General features: G+C 45.6%; 5 protein-coding genes across 7 annotated transcripts; 4 read left to right on the top strand and 1 right to left on the bottom strand.

The window, feature by feature from the left end:
* Positions 1-3,833: 3,833 nt before the first annotated feature.
* LOC100191953 (uncharacterized) lies at positions 3,834-5,142 on the top strand. Of its 2 annotated transcripts, none has more exons than NM_001361646.1 (4): positions 3,834-4,332; positions 4,407-4,487; positions 4,571-4,675; positions 4,757-5,139. In NM_001361646.1, exons 1-4 carry the CDS (start codon positions 4,039-4,041, stop codon positions 4,883-4,885), a joined length of 609 nt encoding a protein of 202 aa, NP_001348575.1. In that variant the 5' UTR covers positions 3,834-4,038; the 3' UTR covers positions 4,886-5,139. The 2 variants fall into 2 exon arrangements, with proteins under 2 accessions (NP_001348575.1, XP_035822835.1); XM_035966942.1 differs by having other exon boundaries at positions 3,839-4,332; positions 4,581-4,675; positions 4,757-5,142.
* A 2,393-nt stretch (positions 5,143-7,535) lies between these two features.
* On the top strand, positions 7,536-10,279 carry LOC100285234 (mitochondrial import inner membrane translocase subunit tim22). The gene is given in 4 exon segments (NM_001158128.1): positions 7,536-7,863; positions 8,969-9,159; positions 9,244-9,316; positions 9,847-10,279. Coding segments are annotated over 4 exon segments (513 nt in total). The 5' UTR covers positions 7,536-7,700; the 3' UTR covers positions 9,933-10,279.
* A 715-nt stretch (positions 10,280-10,994) lies between these two features.
* LOC103634510 (PE-PGRS family protein PE_PGRS16) lies at positions 10,995-12,777 on the bottom strand. Its single transcript, XM_008656376.3, has 3 exons — positions 12,202-12,777; positions 11,552-11,968; positions 10,995-11,437 (listed from the first exon to the last, which is right to left on the bottom strand). Exons 1-3 carry the CDS (start codon positions 12,662-12,664, stop codon positions 11,379-11,381), a joined length of 939 nt encoding a protein of 312 aa, XP_008654598.1. The 5' UTR covers positions 12,665-12,777; the 3' UTR covers positions 10,995-11,378.
* A 594-nt stretch (positions 12,778-13,371) lies between these two features.
* Positions 13,372-15,769, top strand: LOC100284100 (uncharacterized). The gene is made up of 3 exons (NM_001156998.2): positions 13,372-13,758; positions 13,857-13,986; positions 14,894-15,769. Exons 1-3 carry the CDS (start codon positions 13,626-13,628, stop codon positions 15,588-15,590), a joined length of 960 nt encoding a protein of 319 aa, NP_001150470.1. The 5' UTR covers positions 13,372-13,625; the 3' UTR covers positions 15,591-15,769.
* A 191-nt stretch (positions 15,770-15,960) lies between these two features.
* Positions 15,961-24,037, top strand: LOC100284511 (uncharacterized). Of its 2 annotated transcripts, none has more exons than NM_001158223.2 (5): positions 15,961-16,305; positions 22,603-22,668; positions 22,936-23,076; positions 23,473-23,565; positions 23,683-24,037. In NM_001158223.2, the coding sequence occupies exons 1-5, from the start codon at positions 16,045-16,047 to the stop codon at positions 23,878-23,880; spliced, it is 759 nt and encodes a 252-aa protein (NP_001151695.2). In that variant the 5' UTR covers positions 15,961-16,044; the 3' UTR covers positions 23,881-24,037. The 2 variants fall into 2 exon arrangements, with proteins under 2 accessions (NP_001151695.2, NP_001150878.2); NM_001157406.2 differs by lacking the exon at positions 15,961-16,305 and adding an exon at positions 22,118-22,371.
* The last annotated feature ends 3,114 nt before the right edge of the window (positions 24,038-27,151 follow it).

The raw sequence follows: 27,151 nt of genomic DNA, 5'->3' as shown, positions 1-27,151 counted from the left end.
ACCTCGGCAGCGCTATTGTGAGAGTGAAAGTGGACGTGCTGCTACTCCCCTCATTCCCAACATGTATCAAGTACCTGCATTGAGTAATGCAAGAGTGAGATGACACATCTCAACAAGTAAAATAATATCAAACTGTTTAACCACATAAGAACATTGTTTTACCACCGCTTGATTCCACAACCTTCTTATTACGAAGGTGCAGCACGTATACAACGTACAACACACCTAGTCACCACACCTCGCAGGTAGAAACCACAATAGTAACATAGTAATGTCACACTTCATATATATACCTCATGAGTGCAAATGTCTGCAAATGCAAGAATGACTTCTGCCTTCATACCTCTAAGGGTATGAAGCCGCATCGTGCCCCTCCTCGGGCAACGTACGATGCTAAAAATGTACCGGTACGGTCGGACCATAAGATCACGACATAACTTCAAAATGCAAGATGGATGATGCGATGTGCATGTCATGCCTACAACACTTCATATAACGTGATTCAAAAAGATACTTCAACTTTATCCAAGATGGGAATCAACCACATATATCATTAACAAATTATGATCATCCACAATATTAGACAATTGAGAATTAATACTTCCAAACAAATAAACTTCATCATAGAATTCAATGATTAACATAATTAAAACTTATGCATACTCAATGACAGGGAATAGGATGCAAACCAAACGGTAGCAACCACCACTGTATTTACTTGCCTTTACCGGAAGTTCGGGCAAATCCCTAAGTACGATCCGGAAGTCCACCACCTGTTTTTGACACACAACTTAGTGCACCAATTTCACATAATCAGGCTCATAAGCGACGCCGCACCTACGCACAAACTCAAACCCCGCCGCGGGTTACATCTCTCCCCACACCCACCAAACTGCAGCGGGGCTGCTTAATAATTTCATAACTTTAAAATTATGACAGCAGTGGTAACAAACAAAAACTCCAGAGGCATCTACATAAAATTCCCCACAAGTTTTGTACACAATTTATAATTAAATTCCCACATCTAATTAGCCCAAAACAGTCCACAAGATGAACCCTGTAATCTGTTTTTTGTCTTTTGGACAGCGACATACCCGGATTCAAACAGCGATATCTTTTAAAATATAATTCCAAATCAAGCGCATAAGTACTCATTGGAAAGATAAGACAAAGCCCTACATTATTATCATACTGGTTAACACTAATTACCCACGAAAAATGCCCAGAAACTGCTAATACTACTGTTGTTCACCCACCTGAAAATCTGTTTTTTTTTTGGACAGCAACATAACCGGATTCAAACAACGATATCTCCTAAATTATAACTTCGAATCGAGCGCATAAGTACCCTTTGAAAAGGTATGACAAAGCTCTACATGATTCACCCACTGATCCCCACTAGTTACCCACGAAAAATTCCCAGAAATCCCTAGAACTACTGCTGTTCGCCCACCCACAAAATTTCAGGACAACACCTCTACCGATTCGGATAGGTAAACATATAATCAATTGGATTACAACACAATTAAACAAGATACAATCTCAAAATCACCTTGAATCCTCCCCCTTTCCTCCCTTCTTCTTCCCTCCACCAAAATCCAATTGGAGACATGCACAAACGCGACGTAGATCCGAGCGGGAAACGAATGGCACCTCGGAGAGAAGGGCTTGAGGAGGGGCGGCTAGGGTTTGATGGGGGAGGTGGGGTGGCGGCTGCAAATGGGTGGAGGAGTGAGAGGGGCGTCCTCCAAGCCTAGAGAGAGGGGGGGGCGGCTGCACAAGAGAAAAGGGGAGGGGGTGGCTGAAAAAAATCCCAAGGGATTAAGGGAGGGGGCGGCTAGGGTTAGGGGAACTAGTGGGCCAGATCAAGAACCACGGCCCAACTCGTTCACACGTCAACCCCCGACCCCCCCCCCCCTAGCGCATGAGTCTAACCAAAATTCTACTATTTTACTGGTGAATGCTTCCCCAAAAATTCCCAACCCCAAAAGCGTACCACCCGAAAGAAAGAAGAAAAAAAGAAACAAGGAAAGAATAAACTCCAACTTCTCTTCTTTGCAAACTGGGTATCACATCACCCCACTCTAGGTGCTCTCAATCTCCCGACAATGGTGGATGGCGACGGTGAGTGGAGGACGATGGCAGCGCGAGATGCTAGAGCGAGCGGGTGGCGAGTCTGTTTTGTAGGCACAAGTGTAATGGAGCGGTGTTACCTTGGTTTCCTTTATTTTCAACGGCTATAGACGTAGCCATCGAAATTAATAATAATTTCTAAAAGTTTAACCTGACAGTCGTCGGATATTAGGCTACTTTCGAGAGTTGTCATTCTTAGCCATCGGAAATAGTTGTTACTATCGATGGCTATTTTAGAGGTAGGGATGAAAACGATAATTATTCGAATACCATTTTTTGGTTTTTTTATTACAAATAAATAAAATATATATTCCATTATGCAAATTCATATTCTTATTTTTATCATTAGGTTTGTAAAGATTTATAAAAAGATAAAGTTCAAATTTATTATATATTTCTTAAATAATAGATACAAAATTCGGCATGGGTTTGGATATAAATCCATTATTTTTGTCACCTTCTATTGTTGTTTATTGTTATAGGAACAAATAATGCATAAAACATTTTTTCAAATTTTTTATTTGTAAAAATATGTTTTATAACATAAGAAAAGATCAACATCAAATTTTATACATATTTATTTTAAAATATTAAATTTATCTTAACAATTTGGATTACCACTTAGTTAGAGGCCACCATAAATTAAGAGGTCATCATAAATTAAGTATTTTCTGATGGGCGCGTGCGTCAGCCGTCGAAAATAAAAGTGGTGTTTGGAATATAACTCGTTTCCTATAGTGGAAGCCATAGGACGACGAGCAGTCGCCGCCCGTAGCGTGTGTTATATCATATCGGATTACCGGGTTAACGGCAATGTACAATTTAGATACTATGTTGCAATTCTCCAAGCACTAGATACACTTAAAAAACTCGTTTATACAACCCAAAGTATCTAAGCATTGTATTTTATTCATTAGAACCCTTAAAATACAAATCATTTACATGGGTTGTACTACTTTAACCATATCTAGACTCAGAGAATTGTGTTAGAGACGTTTTTTTGTGAAGATACGTCTCTTGTGTTTTTTTGTATTTACCCCCTTAGATAATTCTTAAGATATGAATCATTTAGGCCTTGTTTGGATACTCTCATATTCACCCCAATCCACATGTATTGAGGTAGATTAGGGTCTTGTTCAGTTATTCAAATTCCATGTGGATTGCAGTGTATTGAAATGGATTGGGATGAATTTTGACTTATTATGGATTGAAACCGACTCAATACCACCCAATCCACATGGATTAATGGTGAAACGAACAAGCCCTAAAGTTGAACTTAAACTAATTTAGATCCTAATCCACTTCAATATATGTGGATTAACGTAAATACATGAATAACCAAATGAGGCCCTATGTGGGGTTGTACATACCCTAAGAGCTAGTTTAAGAGCCAAAAAATCGGAAGGTATCTGAGGACATTAAAGTGAAAATGAACTATTTTTCTCTTCAATCCCTTTAAAGTTGATTTGGTGACAAAGGGATTCCGAGAGGATTGGAGGGGATTGAGGGGAAAATAAACTAATTTCTTCATCAATCTCCTTCAATCATCCTGGGATCTCGGGTGACCAAGGATTTGAGTTTTAAACTAGGGCTAAGGGCTTGACCGCTTGTGGCAGACGGATAGAGGAATTGAAGGAGCACGTGCCAGTGGTAAGCGGACCGACCCTCCTCTTGGGCTCAATTGGTTATGGGCCGGGAGCGAACGAGCAGAAGCCGCCGTGCACATTCTGACCTGGACAAGGACAAGCAAGCGCAGAGGCAGAGCAGCTCGATAACCTCGATCCGATCCATCTCGTCTCTTCCGCGTTGCTTGCTTGCTTGCTTTAGATGTGCTGACTGCTGTTGGGGTAGGGCAGGGGGAGAGGAGAGGAGGAGGAGGAGGAGCTCGTAGCGGAATCAGATCAGATGGTGCGTCGCCAGAGCAGAGAAGGCCGGGGCCTGGGCTGGCCTGCGTGCTGCCTCGGCTTCCTGCTCAAGCTGCTCGCGTTCCTCCAGGCCTTCGCCGCCGTCTCCGCCCTCATCTACGCCGCTTGGATCCTCTCCCGCTGGGCGCGCCACCACCAGCTCCACCTCCGCGACCTTCTAAGCCCGGACCTATGGTTCCCGTCGCTCGTCATGGCGGCGGGGATCTTCTACTGCCTCCTGCTCCTCGCGGGTTACTTGGCAGCTGAGATCAACACCGGATGCTGCCTCTGCTTCGTACGTACCTGCTTCGTTTCTCATATTTATTTGTTTATAAGGATTACTTTTGGATTTGGAAACTCCCTCGACAGTACACCATCCCAGCCATGGCTATGATGCTGCTGGAAGCTGCTCTCGCCGCCCATCTGGCGCTCAACCAGCACTGGATCCAGGTTCCATTCATTCATTAATTCATTTTTTTCAACCGTAATCCATATGTTTGTATACCCATACGGCCATACTCATCATGAATCAGGAACTGCCAGAGGACCGCACCGGCGAGCTCCACAACTTACTCTCCTTTATCCACAATAACCTCGACCTATGCAAATGGGCTGCTCTTGCCATCTTCGCCACGCAGGTCATTAGTAGCTTCTTTCACATGTTCTTCTTTCACTAGTCATTACTGAATGCATACATTCGTTCCAAATGATTTTGTCAGGCACTCTCGCTTCTCCTGGCTATGACTTTACGGGCCATGCTATCTGCCCGGACCATGGACTACGACAGTGATGAAGACTTTGTGGTTATACGGAGGCCACTCCTGGTTGCCCAGCCTCCTGCACCTTAGTCCAACTCCAGCAACGCGCTCCGTGTCACACCCGAATCCGTAAAATACGCGCCCCGTGGACACTGTTTAGGCTTCGACCAACTCCTGCAAGGGCGCCCTCCGTCTCTGTATCCTAGGGAGGAGTCCTTGCGTTTGCGGAGCCGGTTCACTACTTTGCAACATGCATGTAGCAACGAATTTGAGGACTCCCAATGTAATGGGTTATCCTATCAGATCAAATTAGAAGAATGAATATATGATGCTCATCCTCGTCTAAATGAAGTGGTTTCTTAAACCTCCCTCATACCTAATGAACAAATTGTAAACCAAATGCTAGAATCTGAGAAACAAAACACACAGCAAGATAAGCTGACCTGTCGACGCAACAGATGAAAATAATTTGCACGAGTTGTCACATTCACAACTTGCCAGATACACTCTTGTATTTGTTGAGTGTGTCCTCTACAAAGACTACAACCAGTCAACAGTGACCGGATTGAGCTTATAACCTAACTAACTATCTTCTTAATCCACGTCCTTGATTGGAAGGACACCTCAACCCTAGTTGTAGCCCCCGTCCCACAATGCCATGCATGCCACTGTCAGCCTCAGCACATTGGCCCACGTCGCCTCAACTCATCAGCCCATGTAGCCTCAGCAGCTTGCAGTTAGGGATGGCAGTGGGTAAGGTACCCAGTGGGCACATGAAGCCATACCCATACCTACTAGGAAAAAATTGACCCATACCCATACCCACTACCCATCATGGGTACAAAATTACGCCATACCCATACCCACCATGGGTAGCGGGTATCCATCGGGTACCCATACCCATTAACATTACGATAGACATGATCATTTGAATCGCAAAAATAAGTACCAGCATAATAAATGTATCAAACCCAACATAATTTTATCACAGGTTCAACAATATTCAACATTAAATGACAATATCATGCCTTCAAATCACACAAAACATAGCATTGATTCTACCCGTGCCCTAATAGGGTTTTTACCCATCGGGAGAAAATTCATTTTATATGAGACATAAATCCGGACCCACATGTCATATATTAGCGGGTTCCCCATCGAGTAGCGGGTATGGGGCAACAGAGAACATACCCACGCCCACCATACCCGATGGGCATAACAAATGACCCAATAAAATACCCATGGGTATCAAAATCCGCCATACCCGTGCCCTAATAGGGTTTTTACCCATCGGGTTTCGAGTTTCGGGTACCCATTGCCATCCCTACTTGCAGTCGCGTGCATCTTCCTAAAGTCAGGAACTCACATGATTTTTGTAATTTTGGTTTTAAACCGAAAACTGAATTAACCGGACCAAAATAATTTAATTAATATGGTTCGTTTTTTATTTTTCTCAGGAGTGTTTTGATTCTTGTTTTTCAAAATCCGATGTTTTAAAAAAACGCCGAATCAAATTAATCGGATAAATCGAATGTCCACCCGTGGAGATAGCCTGTAGTTATAGATATACGGGAAGCACGAAGCCTAAAAGCATGGCCCGAAGCCTATTTTTGGCCCGATAAGGGACTGATACGACCCGCTTTATACGGGTCCGAGCCGGTTCGGCATGAATAAGCGGGCTAGGCTCGGAGAGAAAAAAAAGCCCGACGTACTGGATCAGCCCGGTCTGTTTAACGCTAGTCACGCTTAGCTCGTTTTTGGGCTGCTTAGCCCGCTTTTTTCCGTGATCACCGGGCCAACGTGACTCGTTTAGGCCCCACCCGTGCAAAAAAATGAGACCGTATGCTTAGAAGGCCCAACCCGATTTTCCAACCGTGCCTGACGGGCCGGCCTTCACCGGGCCAGAGCTGGGCGGCCCATTTATACATGTATGCTTGTTAGAGATGGCCAAACGGGCTGCCCGGCCCGGGCCCGGTGAAGCCCGGCCGAAAACCGGGCCGGGCCTGCTGAGCCCGCGGGCTCAATTTTCTGTCCAAGCCCGGCCCGCAGCGGGCCTAAACGGGCCGGGCCAGCACGAAAAAACGGGCCGAAAAGCGGGCTAAACGGGTCGGTAAGCACGTTTTAGTGTAAAAAAACGGGCTTAACGGGCTTAGAGGTAAATAGGCCGTGCCGGGCTAGCCCGCCGTGCCTAGTTTCCTGTCCAAGCCCGCCCGCTTATTTGTACCGTACCGGGCTCGGACCGGGCCCAAAAAACGGGCTTCGTTGCGGGCTCACAGACCTCGTGCTTATTGGCCATCTATAATGCTTGTAGGGAACATGGAATGCTCTTGATTTAGGAAAAAAAATCAGCCTAACTGCAAACTCAAGCTACTACAACCCCTCCCATAATAGCGTGGCCGAATAGGTGGCACCCGTAAAAAATGTAAATCAAGCATATGTTGGTCGCAAACGGGTGATTTTGTTTCTGCTAAAGGGATGTAGATGTACCAAACTTTTTCCCTTAGTATAGGGGTGTTTGGTTTGTTCGTACTAAATTTTAGTTCATTTATTTTATTTTATTTTAGTCTCTAAACTCTTAAATATAAAAACTAAAACTCATATTTAGAAATTTAACAACTAAAAAAAATAAAATGTAGAAACCAAAATTTATTCCGTAGAAACTAAAAACCCTAGGTCATAGGAGGCACGTGCAGCTCACACGGGACGCGGATCCCCTCTTTTGATTCCCCTCTCTTCTTGCAAGAGGGTGTAAGAAAACCAAGCCGCCGCCGGGATACTACACTACCCAGCTCCTCTCCAGTCTCAACCCAGCCCGCCTCTCGAACTTCCAGAACCGTCCTCTCGCTGCCTGCGGCTGCTATCTCTGTCATCTAGAGGAGAGTGTAAGGGCACTAGATAGAGAGTGATGGCTTCTCCTGATCCATCGGCGGCAGATGCCGGCACCGGGGGCGAGTCGACGAGCCAGGCGGCGGCCGTGGAACCGATCCGGATGCCGACGGTGGAGGAGATCAAGGGGCAGGACATCTGGAACAACTGCGCCGTTCGCAGCGTCGTCAGTGGCGTCATGGGTGAGCTCTCTCTCTCTCTAATTATTACTCGGGTGCAAAGTAAGGCGTTTGGTTTTATTATAATCATTTTGTCTTCTTTTCTTGCCTGTTTAGAGATCTTACTATAAGAAATTATTGGAGAAGATCAAAGAAAAATAAAAAATCGTATCATCCCTTGAAAATTGTAACGAAATTTAATGTAAAACACTAAAACTTTATATGATAATGGAGTATACTTGTTGTGTACTTACCTCAGGTAAGTGCAGCGCAAATATTTTGTATACTTTTGTCATGTTAATTGATGGTCATGGAATATACTCGATGAACTGGTTCAACAAAATTTCAAGTAGATTGCAGAGAATTCGCCAAGAGGTTGAAAGGCAATATTTAACTCTGTGCACCCTACAATCCTTTTCTCTTTTTTCCTTCAATGTGTCTAGAAGCATGTAGTAATAATCTTAGAATGTTGTTTTTCTGTACCAGTAAAAAGCAAGCTCATGTTTTTTACTATTTGATATGATTCATGTCACATTATCATGTTCACTCACTAGTCACTACAAGGAATTACGAGGGAATCTGATGCTTAGTTTATTGAAGGAAGCTTGATTTCAGATGCTTCATTCTATTTCTAGCTACAAAGGCCTGTGATACAAATTTGTCCTGGTGTGACCCTGTAACAGCGTAATTTTTTATGCACAACATATGTGTTTCTAAAAATGTGTTATAAGACAGAACTAGTGATATTCATAACGTGTGCTATATATATATATATATATATATATATATATATATATATATATATATATATATTCTATCATCTACATGACCAAATCTTCAGTAGCTGCTTTAGAGTTTGGTGTTTAGTACTACCTCTATTTTTTTATTTGACGCTCGATAGTTCAAATGTATACTAACAAACGTCAAATAAAAAAAATCGGAGGGAGTACCAGATTGAAAATCATGTCTTGTCTTACCTTAAGCTAAATAGCCCAGAACATCAGTTGCTCGGCGATGCCACCAATGATACTCATAGAGTCTAGTACTCTTGTTAGAAGTATAGTATTGTGCATAATTTTTTTTTTCTGTGGCTAACTTTTATTAACTCTCTATCCTTCCAATTCATTAGGAGGCGGTCTTGGTGTGCTTATGGGACTATTCTTTGGAGCTTTGGAAAATCCGATAATGGCAGAGCAAATGACAGCAAGGCAACAAATAGTATACACAGCAAAGCAGATGGGTAGTAGAAGTATAAGTAATGCCAAAACCTTTGCAGTCATGGGTCTGATTTTCTCAGCAGCTGAATGTACCATAGAGAAGGTAGATTATTCAGTTTTTTCTCACTCATGGATGTTTCGGCATGTTCTCTTCCTATTTAAACTTTGTATTCGCATGTTCTGGCAGGTTCGGGCAAAGCATGACACTACCAATACAGCGGTAGCTGGCTGTGTCACTGGAGGAGCTTTAGCTGTAAAAGGTAATTAGTTTGCTGTGTCATCTATGAATTCCTGAGACAATTTTCCTAACTTTTAATTATCAAATTTTTCTTAAATAAAACGGTAAAATCTCACGGTGCAATCAATGCCGTTGCCTTTGTGTATGGATTGTGGGGACCGGTATATTTGACCTCTCAAGCAGCTTTCTTCCAGCTATTTGTGTCTCTGGTCTCCTTCCTATATCTCAAGAATTATATAGGTGAAATTAATAAGCTGTTCTAAATTAACTGTAAATCTGCATTTCTGATAATATTTCTGTTCCTTTCGTGTGTATGACATAAACGTTTTCTATCCCTTCCTGCTTCGGTAGCTAGCTAAGAATAACGAGACATTTCGTATATTGCTGTCCTGATGTATCTATATTTGAAAATGTTCCTAAGGGCTTGGTTGGATACCATAAATTGAGACTAGTGTCTAGAAAGTGCTTCCCATTTCGTTATTAGATTACTTTCCAATTCCTCTCAATTCTTGGGAACCATACAAGGCCTAAGGGGATTTTGTATTTTTACAGGTGGCCCTAAAGCTACATGCTTTGGATGTGTGGGGTTTGCTGCGTTCTCAGTGGCAATTGAAAAGTTCTTTGATCGGCATACTTGAAATGGGTGTTGTGAATTTGAACGCTTTTTGGCCATGTTCGTTTGATCCCAAAACCATAGGGATTGAGGTGGACTGGAAGAGATTGAAGAGGATTTTGACTTGTAGGGGATTTGATCCCCTCAATCCCTATGGATCAGCACAAAACGAACAGAGCCTTAGCTGAGCATGAGCAGCGTTGGCAGGAGAACCTGATTGTTTGCAACATCCAGTCATCTACAACTCATTAAGGACTGTAACCTAATTTTTTTTTACTTATTCCCAGTTTCTTGCCTGGATTCGTAATTACTGAACTACCGGAACGCCTAAGAGATCTACCCTGATCAATATCGATGCACGATGACATTGACCAGAGTTGTTGTTCTCGAATGTGTTTTGTGTTATTCTCGACATCTGCAGGCAACGGGTGTCTATTTATTATTGCAATCTGACTGAGGTCCTGTTTGGAAGTGTAGCGTTTTTGGAGTTTTCAAACAATACTATGATATTTGATGATACTATAGTATTGGAACTCAAAAGTTGTTTAGTTTGTCCAGACAAAACACAGTTTTAAATACCATGGTTTACCTAAAACCGTGATATTTTTAGAGTTTTTAAAACTCCACTTAGAAAACACAGTTTTAAATACCATAGTCTCTCTAAATATACTTTATTTTTCTAATGGAACCAAACATATCTCGTTTTTTAGTAATATGGTAGTAAAGTAATATTATAGTATTTGTGTTATATACAATTATAAATTATGGTATTTTAAAACTACAATATTTTAAAACTGTATTTTCAAACAGGCTCTAAAGTCATTTAACGTTTGTTGTTCTTCCCTTCGCTGCTCATGTAACCAAGAGATCCGCGCAGAACTTCTTTCATCCTTCTGCATTTTATCCGTCAATGCCATTATTGTGTCAGGATAAATTTGTAGTTCGATAATTAAATCTTGATTTTGTCATTGCCACATAAAATTGCCAGCCACAGTAATTATTAAGGTTTGTCTGAAATGAAAGCATCATTTCTGTCCAATATGATGTGCCTACAGTAAAACATCTCTATATAAGGGTCATCATGCAGTACCATGTAAGATCTTTTCATAGTATAAAAGAGAAAAGGAAGTGATACATGGTTATCAACTCACAATATCGGTTGTCTCAAGGAATGGTTTCTTATGGGATAGTCAAAAGAACCTTGATGATGTTGTTACATTAGACGTCGCGCAGTGGACTGTCCATGGACACATGGCTTACTACTGGAAAAATAATCCTAGAACAAATCTAGCCCGTGTCAAGGACATGTGGACTGATTCTAACGGAAAAAAAAACCCAATCTGCTAAGCCTCGCTACATGATGTTTACTATGACCAGCTGCTTGCTTTTCTTTATTGTTTTCAGTCTCCGGCTCAGCTGATGATTTGATCATGGCGCTGAGGACGACCTAGAGAGCCTTCGGAACATGGAGCTAATCTTCGATAATGGCGATGAGCAAGGAAGCTTCATCGGCATCAGGCGCCTGATCATCTGCAGTAAAGAGAGAGGGGGAAAAAAGATTGTCAGTTCAAACTCCAATACAAAATGATGTCACGAATGGTCTATATATTTTCCTCACAAAGTGTAGCTTCCGTAATCATATACCTGAGGGCAGATTGGAAATGATCTGCTCGACTAATCTACCACCGTTCACACCACGCCCCTTCTCCTCGCCCTTGCTACCGTGACCAGCGTCGCCAGCGCTCGTCTTGGCACCATCCTCAGCGCTGCCGCTGCGGTCCCCGTTGGCGCCGGACACGGCCACGCCGATCCTGGAAGCCACAGCGCTAAGTATCCCGCCACCGTTGGATTCACTCCCCTGCTTCTCTCCACCGTTACTGCCGCCACGGGCCGCTTCGCCATTGCTCGACTTAGCGTCGTCCCCGCTGCCGCCATGGCTGTCGTCACCGTTTGCACCAGGCATGGCCATGGCGATCTTGGTGGCCATGGCGCTCAGAATCCCGGCTTGCTCGCCACCTGCCACATCCTGATCTTTCACCTCCTCCTCTGTTTCCATTGCTCCTACACGAATCAATCGGTCAATCAAAAAGGTTACACTGCAAAGATGTAGGCCCTGTTCGGTTGTTCCGGATTGGAGCCCCGGATTAATTCCTAGCCGGATTACTTCTCTAATTTATATAGATTTTGATGATCTGGAATGAATCCTGTCTTATTCCGGTATAACCGAACGGGTCCGTAACATTCCCTGAGCTCGGACTCGGAGGCCGGAGAACAAGATACTCCTTGGTCCTTACCTGACACATGCGGCGGCGCAGGGGGCGAGCTGTGCAGCAGCTTCCGGAAGATTACGCCGCCGGTAAAACCGTCCGCCTCCTTGTCCTCGCCGCCAGACGCCGCGGCCGCATTGCCACCGCCGCCGCTGCCACCGTTAGCGCCGGACATCGCCGCGCCGATCTTGGACGCCACGGCGCTCAGGAACCCGCCCTCCTCACCTGGCTCGCCGTCACCGTCCCTCTTTCCCTCCTCGCCGTCGGACGCCATGGCCGCACCGACCTCGCCGCCGCTCCCGCCATTGGCCCCGGACATCGTTGCGCCGATCTTGGACGCCACAGCGCTCAGGAACCCGCCCTCCTCAGCTGGCTTGCCGCCGCCGCCGCCGCCAACACCACCGGCCTCCGCTACTTCTTGGCGCGCCTTTTTGTGCGGCATCGTCTCGCTCTGCTCCCTCCTCTCATCCGCGCCCACCGAATCCTCCATCCGGAAACGAAACCGCTAGAGCTAAGGTCTCAATCAACACAGTGTCGAGTGTGGACAAGTTGGTGCTGCTGGACTGCTGGCACATATACGAAAACGAAAGCAGGTCAGGTGGAGAGCAGAGGAGGAGCCGTGCCGCAGGCAGCTATTTTATAGCTGCTCGACGCGGGTGCTACACGCGTCCAGTGAGAACGGCTGCCTTTCTCGGAGCGCGTAGCCTGGCGCGCGCTGGTTGGCTCCACTCTGCGGCGTTTTTTCAATTTGTTTTTTTACTCCTCTTTCTGCGGGGAGGCGGCGAGATGTCGGGTGGACGGTGGATCGGCAAACGAAGGGCCTGTCGGTGTGGACGGTGGAGATGCACTAAGCCTTCTTTGAGCAGGTCACATCTTTTGCAAGTTCATGGTGCCCAGTACGTAGTGGACAGCAGAGAAGCTCCGGGCGGGGCCAATGCAAAACCGATCTGGCGGCGTCGATGTCGTGAAAACCGTCATGCCCAACTCGTGAAAATTTTAAACCCCAGCATCACCAGGCCGCTAGCTCCGTCTCTCAACGATAAGATTACCCACACCAACCCGCGCTCGCCCTAATGAGCTGTTGATTTGCCGGAGGGAAGCAGTTGCGCGCGCGCTCTACTATACTGTCGCCGCCGCCATAAACAAAGAGGGAACCAGCGTCTCTTCCCTAATCTAACCATCTCCTGCGTGATTGACACTAACCATGCCGTGGCTAGTTAAATGACGGGGACGGGGTCACGCCTTCGTTGCGTGCCTCCACCTCCCCCCCTCGGCGCCCCCAACGACATGTTGTTACCGTGGCTGTGGCAGCCGGCCGGTCTCCTTCTCCATCCATATGTACTGGCAGCATCGTATCACCTTTTTTTCTGCAGCGGTGATCTCATCTAGGCGTCGGTCAGAGCTCTCTCGAGCTCGCCAGCGGTGGTTGGTCGTCGTCGTCGTCGTCGTCGATGGGGAGGCCGCCGTGCTGCGACAAGGCGAACGTGAAGAAGGGGCCGTGGACGCCGGAGGAGGACGCCAAGCTGCTGGCCTACACCTCCACCCATGGCACCGGCAACTGGACCAACGTGCCCCAACGAGCAGGTGATCGTGCCGCCGTGCACCATGCATTTTGTTGTTTTGTTTGTGGCTCATGACGAGGCGCTGGCGGACGGTGCGGCATGATGTGATATGATGCGCAGGGCTCAAGAGGTGCGGCAAGAGCTGCAGGCTGAGGTACACCAACTACCTGCGTCCCAACCTGAAGCACGAGAACTTCACCCAGGAGGAGGAAGACCTCATCGTCACCCTCCACGCCATGCTCGGAAGCAGGTACGCAGTACAGCGCTGCAGAATCATGTTCATGGCCGTTTGCTTTGATTAATTCCACACAACATGCATGCATGCATTCGCATCATCCTTCAGCTTCCTCACCTAGGAACCGGATAGATCCTTCGTAGTGCTGCAGATAAATCCGATTTATCTTCTATCTCAATGCGGTTTTGAAACTAAGTATATCACATTAGATAGTGTTAATTGCTGAACTGAAGAAGATCTGAATTATGAAAGACACGTCCGATCCTGCAGCTCTTACAAAGGTTTTCTCTTTTTTTAAGAAAAAAAATCTGCCTCCATTTACCGTAGGTGATTCTTCCTGGACATTTTTGTTCCGCGGCAAATTAAATAGTAATTGAACCTATGTTTCACATGAGAAAATTGCTAGTAATCGGGTGTTTGGAAATGATTCTGAATCTTGCGGACTTAAATCTGAAACCAATCGTCCCAATGCAATTCGCTAGAGCAATTGATCTGTTCATTTCCAATCAGTCAATCACCAAGCCCTAGAAAACGGACAGCTAGTTCAGTAGTTCCCGCATCAGCGCCATTGCTGATGGATCGAACAGCTGACGCGAATGAAAACGACATGACACCGTCGGGGAGATCGTTGGATGAGTTCCGAGCGATAACGAACTGTACGGGCAGTGACATACACAATGCGTGCGCGCATGCAAAGTTGATTGGAATCCAATGCGTCCAGCTGATAGGAGTATTTACACTACAGATACACTCATAGTTGCTAGGGTAGGTGATCTTGAGATGCATCTTGATCCCTCGCTAGTTAGTACTATTCATGCTATTTGCTGCAGTTAATTAACGGGTCCGGCCTGCAATGGAAATTGTAGTGCGCTAGACCGCGCGCTGCTGATCTGGGCCACGAACTGCGCGCGTTTGCATGCAGGTGGTCTCTGATCGCGAACCAGCTGCCGGGAAGGACGGACAACGACGTGAAGAACTACTGGAACACGAAGCTGAGCAAGAAGCTGCGGCAGCGCGGGATCGACCCCCTCACCCACCGCCCCATCGCCGACCTCATGCACAGCATCGGCGCGCTGGCCATCCGCCCGCCGCAGCCGGCGACCTCCCCTAACGGCTCCGCCGCCTACCTTCCTGCGCCGGCGCTCCCGCTCGTCCACGACGTCGCGTACCACGCCGCCGGAATGCTGCCGCCGACGCCGGCGCCGCCCCGGCAGGTCGTCATCGCGCGCGTGGAAGCGGACGCGCCCGCGTCGCCGACGGAGCACGGGCACGAGCTCAAGTGGAGCGACTTCCTCGCCGACGACGCCGCCGCCGCGGCGGCGGCCGCGGCCGAGGCGCAGCAGCAGCTGGCCGTTGTTGGGCAGTACCACCACGAGGCCAACGCCGGGAGCAGCAGCGCTGCGGCCGGCGGTAACGACGGTTGTGGCATTGCCGTCGGCGGCGACGACGGCGCAGCGGCGTTCATCGACGCCATCCTGGACTGCGACAAGGAGACGGGGGTGGACCAGCTCATCGCCGAGCTGCTGGCCGACCCGGCCTACTACGCGGGCTCCTCCTCCTCCTCCTCCTCCTCGTCCGGGATGGGCTGGGCCGGCATGGGCCTGCTGAACGCTGATTAATTAACTCAAGACTGCTTTAGTGTTTGCTATACGTACTTACCATCAATTAGTATGATGGTCAAACCTTCCAACCGGATCCATTCATATGCTTGCACAACTCTGGGAGTCTGGGTGTTTTCGGATTACAAATTGTACGGATAATTGACGCCATTTGTGCGTGTGTGTCTCATTCATTTTCCTAGAGGAAACTGTGTTTGTGTTGTGTGGTTCAAGCTGCCGCTGGTATAACTTGGCACGTCTCACGGCACCTGAAAAAAAATCACGGGCAGGCTTGCGTCGTTGCATCGGTCGCCACCACACACCGGCCGGCCCCTATCACCCGTTTCCTCACGACGGAACGGGACGATGCCGCAGCAGTCAGCGTAACAAAAAGAAAGCAAAGGGTGAAAGGGGAAGGGGGAGAATAATCTCGGTTTTTAGCACGCAAACACACGGCACGAGCAGCTGAGCGCCCATGGCAGGTCCCCGGCGTCTCCTACTCCTCGTCCCGCTGCTCGTGCTCCTCGGCGCGCACCCGCCGCAGTGCGGGTCCGCGGAGGAGGGGACGAAGGTCTCCCTGGAGCTCTACTACGAGTCGTTGTGCCCGTACTGCTCGCGGTTCATCGTCAACCGCCTCGCGGGGATCTTCGAGGACGGGCTGATCGACGCCGTCCACCTCCGGCTCGTCCCCTACGGCAACGCGCGCGTCGCATCCAACAGCGAGATCTCTTGCCAGGTACTCCTACTAATTTATCATGATAGCAGCGATTCTTCCAATCATCTAGTACTCCTACTAATTCATCATGATAGCAGCGATTCTTCCCATCATCTCAAAACTGTGTTAAATGAATCGCCTTTCATCGGTTCGCTTATAATTTGCTTAAGCTAGAAGGTTGTACACGGTAGCGGTGGTGTGAGCGTGGCATATTAGCGCCCACACCATCCGGCATACTTTTAGGGCTACACGAAGCACATGTCTTATTTCACACGGTGGCGATTATATCATAAATGTTTTGGTCTGATCTCATAAAAATTTACGGTTCCTTTTAAGTATAACTATGATGGTGCGCGCAACCATCAAAAGATTTAAGGGTGTCTAACCCCTACTTTTAATCACTATAGATAACCTAGATCAAACGTTAATATTGTGGTCTAATTGATCTAAGTGCTTCATAAAACACTTACACTAATAATTGAGGGATTTTGAGCATTTGGGTGATTATAGCTATAAACACATCTCGACTCTAGCAATGTTTCTCCGCTCCTACACCCCTTAGATAATCGATTGGGATGGTATATGTAGCCTCAAATCTAAAATTAGCCGTCGAAAATAGTTTCTACATACTCATTGGATACTCCGGTGCAAGTCCATGCTAGCTAACCGTGAGCTAGTTGTTGCCGACCATTTGACCACGTATATCAATTGCAACAAGTGGTGGTACACCAGACATGTCCCGTGCGATGTAGTTCGTCTCGGATTGCATTGCAAGCTCTATAAGTATGTTGTTCAGTGGAGTATCCGGTGCTTCACTGGACATGTCTGTTGTCTTACGAATCTGTCCAGCCACCAGTGATGGACCCAGAACTATATTTTACTCCCAATTAGATTAGGTGTATATATGTCAATGACTTATGACTGAAGAGCATGGGCAGCTGCCCAGGGTAGTTGGGCCTTGAGTCCGCCGTTGCCAGCCACACAACAGGCATCTTTGAGCGTTGTATTTGGTGTCTCATCCGGTGTGTCGCGTGATGCACACGTGCATGTTTATTGTACTCTCATTTTCATATATTTCTTTAGTATAGGCACCACTCGCATGCGGTGACTTATCCGGTGCGAGGACGAATATGTTCAGTGCTAGTCAACAACCTATTTTCTTCATTTCTTCGTGTTTTTTATTCAGACTTCTATCTTTTGTCTTGAACTCTTGTATAATCTTTATGTCTTAAATTAGTCTTTTAAAGTCTTACTTGAGGTGTTGATCTTCTCGATCACCACTTTTCCTTCGTTCAAGTTCTCTTTGCATCTTTAAACTATATCCACAACAATGTCACTTAATGTTAGTCCAAATAATTGTGTTCATCACTAAACACCAAACTCATCAATTAAGGGGAAAAACCTACATAACCCGCTCATCTTCAAAACCAATTGTTTAACCCTCCCTCAACTTTACAAAAACGGGCAAATAACTCCTTTACTGGTTTTTAATGATGGCTGCTGCTAGTGGTGTATTGACGAGACGTGGCATTGCTACTATGACATCCATTTAATTTGTCTATTCCAGTTTTGTGACCTAACAGTATCTAAAATTTATATAGTTTTGCTCACAAGTTGATAATCAGATATTATATTTACCCTAATGTTTCTGGAATTTTTGGAGTAACATCTTAATTACTATAAATAAATAAAAACTACATGAAAAGACCTTAATCTTTTTTGTCTCAGATTCATTTTTTTATCTTCTAAGTCTTAAACTTTTAATAGAGGTAACTAATAGTATTACTAAACTACTGGAATTTTGATTGATTTTATTAGGCAAGTTAAGTGGCATTTCTTCTAATTACTAACTAAAACAATTTTAAATTTGTTTTTTTTAGAAACACTTAGCAACACAACAATAATGTCATCTCTAGTTTTTACGTAGCCCTCGTGTCAGCTAAAATTAACTTACACAAATATTTTTAAAAGTTTATATAAACTTTAAATATGCACCCATATAAAGTCCTCAAAAATAATTGTGTAGATTATGAATCCATATTTAAAGTGCCCAAAACATTCTAAGAGAGGAGGACTTTGTAAAAATTTGAGATCTTTCTATAAACTTTAAATATGCACCCATATAAAGTCCCACGGGAACATAGCAACAAAAAGCAAACAACGGTCCTTCTTCCACTCTAAACTCCCTCTAACCAAACATAATACATATATGACATCGTCCCATCAACTAAACACATAGATAGATATATAATCCCATCCAAAAAACTGAAACATATCTATCTCATCATATCTTATCTCTAAACCGACTTTCCTATCTCCAATCAACATATCTATACCATTCTATATTGTTTCCAACCCAACCATCTTGTCTCCAAACCAATCGTCTTGTTTCCAAACCAACCATCTTGTCTCTAAAATGTTCAGTTATATATATATATATATATATATATATATATATATATATATAGAAATATACTATATCTCAAATCCATAATTAAAGCAGTATAACTAAATATTTTGTAGTTTATAACGGAGTAGAAAATTTTAAGTATGTTAAGGAGACTTGACGTCACTATTGGTATGCTCCAATTCTTTAGCGATATTTTAAGCTTTCCAGTTTGCACCGATATCTGCTAGCCTGAAGAGATAATTTAATTAGAAGATGAGAATGCCTGCAGGCACATGTCTGTTATCGTTAGTGGTCCATGTGCGATAACATTGGTATAGCACTTTTACACTATCACTACTACAAGATAGGAGACTAAAAATAACATACGGCTCATATATCCAATTGTAGAAGCTCAACACTAGATTAGGAAACGGAGGGATGCATTAAATAGTCTTACGGTTCGTTTAGCCTTCTAGAAATTCATTTATTTGTAGATAAATTGTTAAGATATAAATCTATTTATTCAGGGTCATAGGGACTATTTAGAATTTAGCGAGTACTATTACATTTGGCACTTAAATTCTGTTATAGCTTGTTACTCTGTAGAATTATTCACTACGGTGTGGTTCGAGCGTCAATGTAAACTGTTTAATAAATGACAATAAAGATGTTGAGAATGGTGATAATGGAGAATAATAGGATGTAAACTACTCGAGGAATAATAAACTACTACATCTATTTTAAATTAATTAATATTTTAGCTTTTTTAGATATATAACTTTTATTATATGTCTAAATATACACTATATATATATAATTGAAGCAATATAATTCAATATTTTATAATTTGAAATGAAGTGACGCCCCGTTTGGATCACTGGAATTGAATTTCATTATAATAATAGTAATTTAGACATCTCTACTACCTATTAAGACGGTAAGGGGTAGGCTGTCCCATTCCGTGTTCTGCCATTCCCATTCCGTCCTCACTGCAAAGCTCATACCCATTCCCAGCTGCCTGTCTTTCTCATTCCCCCTCCCTGCAAAGCCCATTCACATTTCCATTCCCGGCTATCACGTGTCTTTCTCATTCCCCCTCCCACAAAGCCTATTTTCATTCCCACGTGCATCCCACGCCTAGCTAAAATTAAATTAAAAAAACAGGCTCCAAGGGGATTCGAACCCGCGACCTCTCAAATAAATGTGTTTGTAGCTACCACTACACCACATGTGTGTTTATGTCTACATCTATTATAGTAAAAACATATAATACATCTCTCCCGAAGCACACATGCTACCCTTGCACAATGTGTAGTAGTAGATAAGTATCACTGAGATTATTAAATTATATTTTTGGATTGAGGGAGTAGTATTTAAAGAAGAGCCTTGCATGCAATTTCTTTTGTTTGAATAATGTTTTCAACTTAAATACTTTTTTTTGCATGTGTAACATTTATTCTCCATAATATTTTTCCATGGATCCAACTTATAAATCATTTTCATAAACCAATGCCAAAGATGAATCCATGTTTCTTACTTGGAAACCCCGAACAAACACCACTAGCACGAGGCGCTCGCGTTGGCGTCGCTCACCGACGACGAGAAGAAACTTGGCGACTGTCAGTTCGAACTCTGGAAGCAGTCCTACATGGCCCATGCGCCGCTGTGTACGGCAAGCTCCGGCGCAGCCGCCGCTTGGACGTGATCTAGAGCGGCTGCACCGCGCTGTCCATCGTCAAACATGGGGACCTCATGGTCGTCGCCAATGTCGACGACTCTCGGGTTGTTCTGGGCATCGCAACCTACGACGACGTCATCACGCCGTCTAGCTCATCATCCACCTGAAGCCTAACCTGCCACGTAAGTCGCTACTGACCGACCATGAATTCTTGTGCGCTGGAATGATGACCATTGTTGTTGTTGTGTGAGTGTCCTCGAACAAGATGTATGTAGAGGAATAGCACATCCGGTGGTGCAACGACCAGGTGTACTACCTCGCTGATGAGCCCGGGGTGCACTTCATTTGGCAGCCCAGCCAAGAGTGATCGGTACTCACCATATTGCGCGCGTTCGACGACTATTATATCAATGATTGTGGCGTCATCTCGACACCGGAGGTGAGCAGAGGTGGACCGACAACAATGACCACTCGCCATCGTCGGGGTACCTTTTGTGCCGGTCTGCCTTTAATTCTCTTCGCAAACACACACTTGCATTTTTTGTTTAAGCAAGCGTGTATGGTGGTGCGTGCCTGATGACTAACGATGTACGACGGAACTTCTACCGGCAGGTGTGGCACGTGCTCTCCAATAATGAGACCATGCAAATCATGACATATATCGAAGTCTGCATGATACTGATGGTTGCAATGTAGTAGTGAAACAAATAAATTAAAATAACAAAATTTATGTATGGCTAGGATCACAAATGGATTATGAAATATTTTCTTATAACAATATAAGACACATTTTGTATATAAGTTATCATGGTATTATATGTTCCCGTTGCAACGCACGGGTACTGACCTAGTATATCAATTAAGCTAATTCACTTTTATATAAAATATATTTGTATACTATTATTAGCAAGATATCCTAGATATTTATGTACTACATTTTTACTATAGAGTAGTAGAACGAAGAGTGTCATGTAAGTTATAGATTAGAAACAAATTCTAATCATACATAAAATCATTTCTTATCCTCCACCCTATGAATTTGAGATAGGCTTATATCTGAACTTTGGAAAGTGGTGGAATGCAAAATTCCAAACTAAATAAGTTACTTTATTGAGTGAATTCCAATTCCTTTAAAATAAAGGGATCCAAACGCCCCGTGAGCAGAAAGGTTTAAGTATGTTAAGCAGACTTGATGTCAATATTGATATGTTCCATTGCTGGCTATATTTTAAACTTTCCAATTTGCAGTCCGCTATCAGATACAGTGATTAATCATCTACCGCACTCCTCTCACGGTCTCCCGCCCACGTAATTATCAGTTGCTTACTCATAGTTATTAGATGCATGTGCATAGCTGCGGTAGACTTTATTTTATATTGTGTGTCAAGGTGTGAATGTGGAGTTGATAATAAAGGTTTGAAGTTTATTTTATTTTTGTATAAAGCAAAGCGGAAAAGAGGAGGGGTGAGAAGGAAAAAAAACCGACGGCAGTGGGGGCAGTCGCAGGCTCTTTTACGCTTTGCACAAGCGAGGCGCGCCAATCTCGTCCAGGATCGCGTCCACGTTCACGAATCACGAGCCCCACGGCCCACGCTGGACCCCGCGGTCGCTGTTCGTGAGACACACGCCGTGCCCACGTGGCCGATGTAGGCCCCGTATGTTCGTCTGGTAATAAAACGGCTCGCGGCGCGCGGCGCACGTGGCCACGCCGCGCCACTATTAATTCCCCCCGCATCCGGACCGAAGACCTTGGCATTCCGACCGATCCCACCGAATGGACAGCCGCCTCGCCATCGCCGCGCTCCTCCTGCTCGCCTCCGCCTCCTCCGCTGCCGCTGCCGCGGACGGCGGGAAGGTGGCCGTGGCGCTGTACTACGAGTCGCTGTGCCCCTACTCGGCGCGCTTCGTGGTGAACCACCTCGCCAAGGTCTTCGCGGACGGCCTCCGCGAGGTCGTGGACCTCACGCTCGTCCCCTACGGCAACGCCCGGATCCACCCCGGCGGAGAGATCTCGTGCCAGGTAGTGCGCCGCCCGATCCGCTCCTCGCGTTTCCTTGTGCAGCTTCGTCCCGTCCGCAGCTGTGATCCTAGCAAGCTTGACTACGCATCTTGGGTGTCACCGCTTGCTGGAATACTAGTTAATATGATCCGAGACAGAATTTGGGGATTTTGCTATCTAGTCTTGCGGTAGTAGCCGTAACTGCTGATTGATGCTAGCATTACTGAGCTGATGGCTTGTTTGTTTTTGCAGCATGGTCCGTACGAGTGTCTGCTCAACACCGTGGAAGCTTGCGCCATCGACGCCTGGCCGGATCTGGTAATACTTCTCTCACCTCTTAAACTCTGCTCCTAGTCATAGGACTTTTTTCATGCGAGGAGGAGTCTGAGAAACTCCGGTAAAACGTGTAACAAGCCGATCGTTGATCGGTTGATCAAAATGAATCTGCCATCGACAAATTAGCTGTGATCAAAGCTTCGGGGGGCAAATCGACACCATTTCTGCAGTTTTCTCAAGCAAATCTTGTACAGTACTAGTTCTCAAGGCTTCAGTGGATGCCCACTTCGCCGTTGTTGTTGGGTACAGGATGTGCATTTCAGCTTCATCTACTGCGTGGAGGACCTGGTGGTGAAACGGCAGTACAAGGACTGGGAGTCCTGCTTCGAGAAGCTGGGCCTCGACCCCAAGCCCGTAACAGAATGCTACAAAAGCGAGCATGGCCACAAGGTTCGTCCTCGATTCTTCTTCGGCTAGCTTTGAAGTACTTCTTTTCTTTGTGCTGCTTTAGATAATGGAAAAAATACTCCCTCTGTTTTAAAATAATAGTCGTTTTAGTTTTAGATTTTTATGTCCATGTTCATATATGGTAATTATGAATCTAGACACATGATATATAGAACGTATGAAACCGGTAAAAAGTAAAATGGGAATTTTAATTTGGGACGGCTTTAGATAATGGGGAAAAAAATTCTGTATCCGGAGGGTAGGGCCAAACTTCTTTGTGCTGCTAGCTATACCACTTCTATTCTGTCCATGTCTCTTTTCTCTTGTAACTGTAATTCAATGCATGTCCTAAAACTAAAAGCAGTATGAATTTGCAACTTGTTCACTGGTTTCTTCCAGCTCGAGCTCAAGTACGCGAACCAGACCGACGCTCTCGAGCCGCCGCACCGGTACGTGCCCTGGGTGGTCGTCGACGGGCAGCCCCTGCTTGAGGCAAGTTCCTTTCTTTCCCCTGAACTTCAACGGCGCCGCCTTTGCCCAACTGTCTGATCAAAGTTCATTCCCCCGTTGGTGTTGGTGGTGACGATGAACATGTTCTCGTCGATCCAGGATTACGAGAATTTCGAGGCTTACATCTGCAAGGCTTACAAGGGCACTCCACCGAAGGCCTGCCAGGGCCTGGGACGTCTGCAGATGGCCCTCGAGACAGCGGCGGAGGCGCGCAACGGCGTCAGCTACAACTCCGGTGTCAGCAAGCTTGCGACTGCTGAAGATGAGGGTGGGGAGCATAAGGTGGGAGAATACTAGTACATAATTGACTAGCGACGTGCCCCTTTTTTGGGTCATGTGAAGTTGAAGGACCGTTCCATCTCGTTGTCCGGTTTTTTATTGTACAGTAATAGCTAATATGATAATGATAATAATTACATTTCTAATCTCTCCAAAAATATAGTACGTCTGATCTTGCGAGCAGCGTGCTCTTTTCATCGTTGAATGGTTCACATCTACCAGGTACGTACAACCAAACAAGAAGCGTGTAGCCACTCCGCTTGCAAAGTACGTAAGCTTCATCTGTGTTTGTGACAGAAACATTTTCCTCGCAGGAACAGCAAGCTTGCGACCAAATTGGTACTATTAGATTTGTTATGGAATATACTTCGATCCTGCACTTATTTTGTGTCAGTTTTAATAGTTCCACGTATAAATCTAGTTAAACTTAAGATATTTGACTTAAGACAGTTCTAACATATCATTTTTAGACACAAAATCACTAACCCCTCAGTTGAAAGAGAGAAACATATGATACCAAAGGGTCCTAACCTCCTTTAAAGATAAACATACCATATATCTATGTCAGGTATTGAACAAGATTCATAGTGTGGCTGAGTTATATCCTCTTTATATCTATCATTTATATCCCTTCAATATATATCTTATTTATATCCGTCCTTTATAGATTTCTAAAAATATATATTTTATATCACAACTCTATCCAACATCATTCTTTACTGGTTACTTGTCTATGCATTGCTAGAATTTCTATATATCATATAAGTAGACCTTACTTAAATGATATATTTGTCCAAATAAGATTATTTTTTTTCAATTAATATATACATATATTTACAATATCTCTCTTTTATAACACAAACAGACATTGTTGTACACATATTTATTATACCCTTAAATATCTTATATATATATAAGTTTTATTGATTTTATTAAGTATAAAAATAGACAGAGAAGATATGGGATAACAATCTTTATAAATAAAGGATGGAGTAGTGTAGAGGATGCTGATAAAACTATAGAGAAGAAATTTTTTGTTATATTTAAGATGGAGGAGGATTTACTTTGAGAGGCGTTCTCGTTAGATCGGCGATGGAGGATGATGCGTCGATGGCCGATGCCTCGAGACTCGTCGGCCTACACAGGACGCACCGAGTTCGCAGTTCGTACATCTGGTGACGGTGATTGGGGACGAGACATTAGTAATTTTGTTATTATCATCTGTGAGCTTCGCTAGTATACCATTAGATCTACAAAATTATAGACACAAATGGTTATATCAGACATAAATACGAGATATAATAATAGACAATTAAAATTGAAAGCGACAAAATAACAAATTTCTCCTCGCGGACCTTACGCTGGTCGCGCGATGGTTTCTACAGCTGCGGGCTCACTGGTGTTGGTGGATTTGGTTTATGTAAAATGCAAGACGAGATACCGTCGTCCGTCGATATCGTGTAGCAGCATGCGTGGTCAGGTCATTGTGTTGGGCTTGGGCCTCGTTGCGCTGCGCACGACTGAGGTCTGGCCGTCTGGGGACTTGATGTCACATGCATGATGCACCACACCACAAAAGGCCCAACGCATTGCAAGGCTTTCAAATCTAAACGACTGAAGCCCACTTTGCATGTTAAGTTGACCATACAGACATTCACGCAGGCTATGACCCTGAGTGGGGTGTGGCGCCGCGCTCACCGCATCGGCACGACGACGGCACATGGCATGAGATCTTTGGCAATCACCGCGTCCATAGGCACGTGGCCCTCGCAGCGCAGGACCGGTACGGACGCGGTCCCATTGGTCCGCGGCAAAAGAACGGAAAGCCAAGGGGGGTGCGGCTGCCGCCGATGGCACGGCCAGGACCCAGGAGTACAGGCGCCGTGGCGGGCAAAGGCCACGGCAGACCGCTATTCCCGTGACGGGACGGGAGCACAGCGGAAGAACCACCCACGCGTCGCGGGAGCCGGGAGGCACCGGTCGCGCCGCCACCACCACCAACCTCGTGCCGCCCCCGGCCCTGCAGCCTGAACAGCCACGCCTACCTGCCCCCTCACATCACATGGGGCGTCTCCCGCCGCACGGCACATGCGCGGAGCACCGGCCTCCTCCTCGCTGACGCTGAGCGACGAGGGAAGGGAAGTCGTCGTCGCGGTTGAACGGTTGGGAGCAGTTAATGGAGTGGACGTCAGGCACGCCGGCGGCGCCGCTCCGCCCATAGAGAGCCGTATTGTATTCATCGCAGTCGCAGCACAGTAGTAAGAGCGTGTCAGGCCGACGCGATCAGACTGCCCTAGAAGAGAAAAAAAGAAAAGCTCTTCATCTCTGCTGTGAGTGCCGAGTAACGCGTCACACTGATGAGTAGTAATCGTATTATACTCCATCACAGCAGTAGTACTAGGTCACTAGCTAGCTAGGACACAGTACGACCCTTCTGCGGTCGTGGTCGGTTGTAGTAAAGGCACTAGTCCTATCCAGTCCAGGGATGTGATCATCTATGGCACGGCCGTCCAGGACGGGCTCTTTTTCATTGCTTGTACTGTCGCGGCATAAAGAACCAACGGAATCGAGGTTTAAATTATTACGGCAACGGAATCGGCCGGCCACGGCCAGGCAATAAGTGAGTCTGTCTCAGTCCGGAAACGCACAAAAAGGACCGGATTAGCTCAGCTTGATTGGTTCTCGAGTGGTTTTTGTGCTAACCTGGTCGTCCGTCTCGACGGGCATGATTCCAGAAAGAAATAACACGGCGGCGTTACTGTGCGTGAGCGTGACATGATTTTATTCCCGTCTCGCTGCGCAGCGGCAGCGAGCACATCACGCGAGTCATCTCAAGTTGGAAGCGACGTGGGCGTGCCGTGTGGCCTCCTTGCCATTCGCTCCCAGATCTGCAGCAGACAAGCACGGCACGATGCTGATCCTCAGCGATCGTGTCACGTCATGCAGTACGGCTGCTGCTGCTACTTCTACTGCCAGTGTGCTGTGTGAGACTGTCCGCAGCGCATGACTCTACCCCTCCCCTTGCGCGTGGATGGCGGCTACAGGTGACCGCTACCAGCTGCAGCGCCCTCCCCCTAAATGGCCCTCTAGTCGGCGGCCCTCTTCTCTCTCTCCCTCAATTTAGGGTTTCACTCCCTACAACACTGTACTATGGGTCCATGAGTAATTGTTAGTAGATAAAAAATTGATAGTTGTTATAAAAAATGATATTTTATAGTGGTAGTGGGGTATAGGGGGAGTATTTAGGGGGAACCGCTGCGGGAGATGAAAAAATAGGGGGAAAATAGAG

The sequence above is a fragment of the Zea mays genome, chromosome 1 (assembly GCF_902167145.1).
Source record: "Zea mays cultivar B73 chromosome 1, Zm-B73-REFERENCE-NAM-5.0, whole genome shotgun sequence".
Classification (NCBI taxonomy): Eukaryota; Viridiplantae; Streptophyta; class Magnoliopsida; order Poales; family Poaceae; genus Zea; species Zea mays.
The sequence above is the reverse complement of the archived record's forward strand: the minus strand, read 5'-3'. Positions and strand labels throughout refer to the sequence as shown.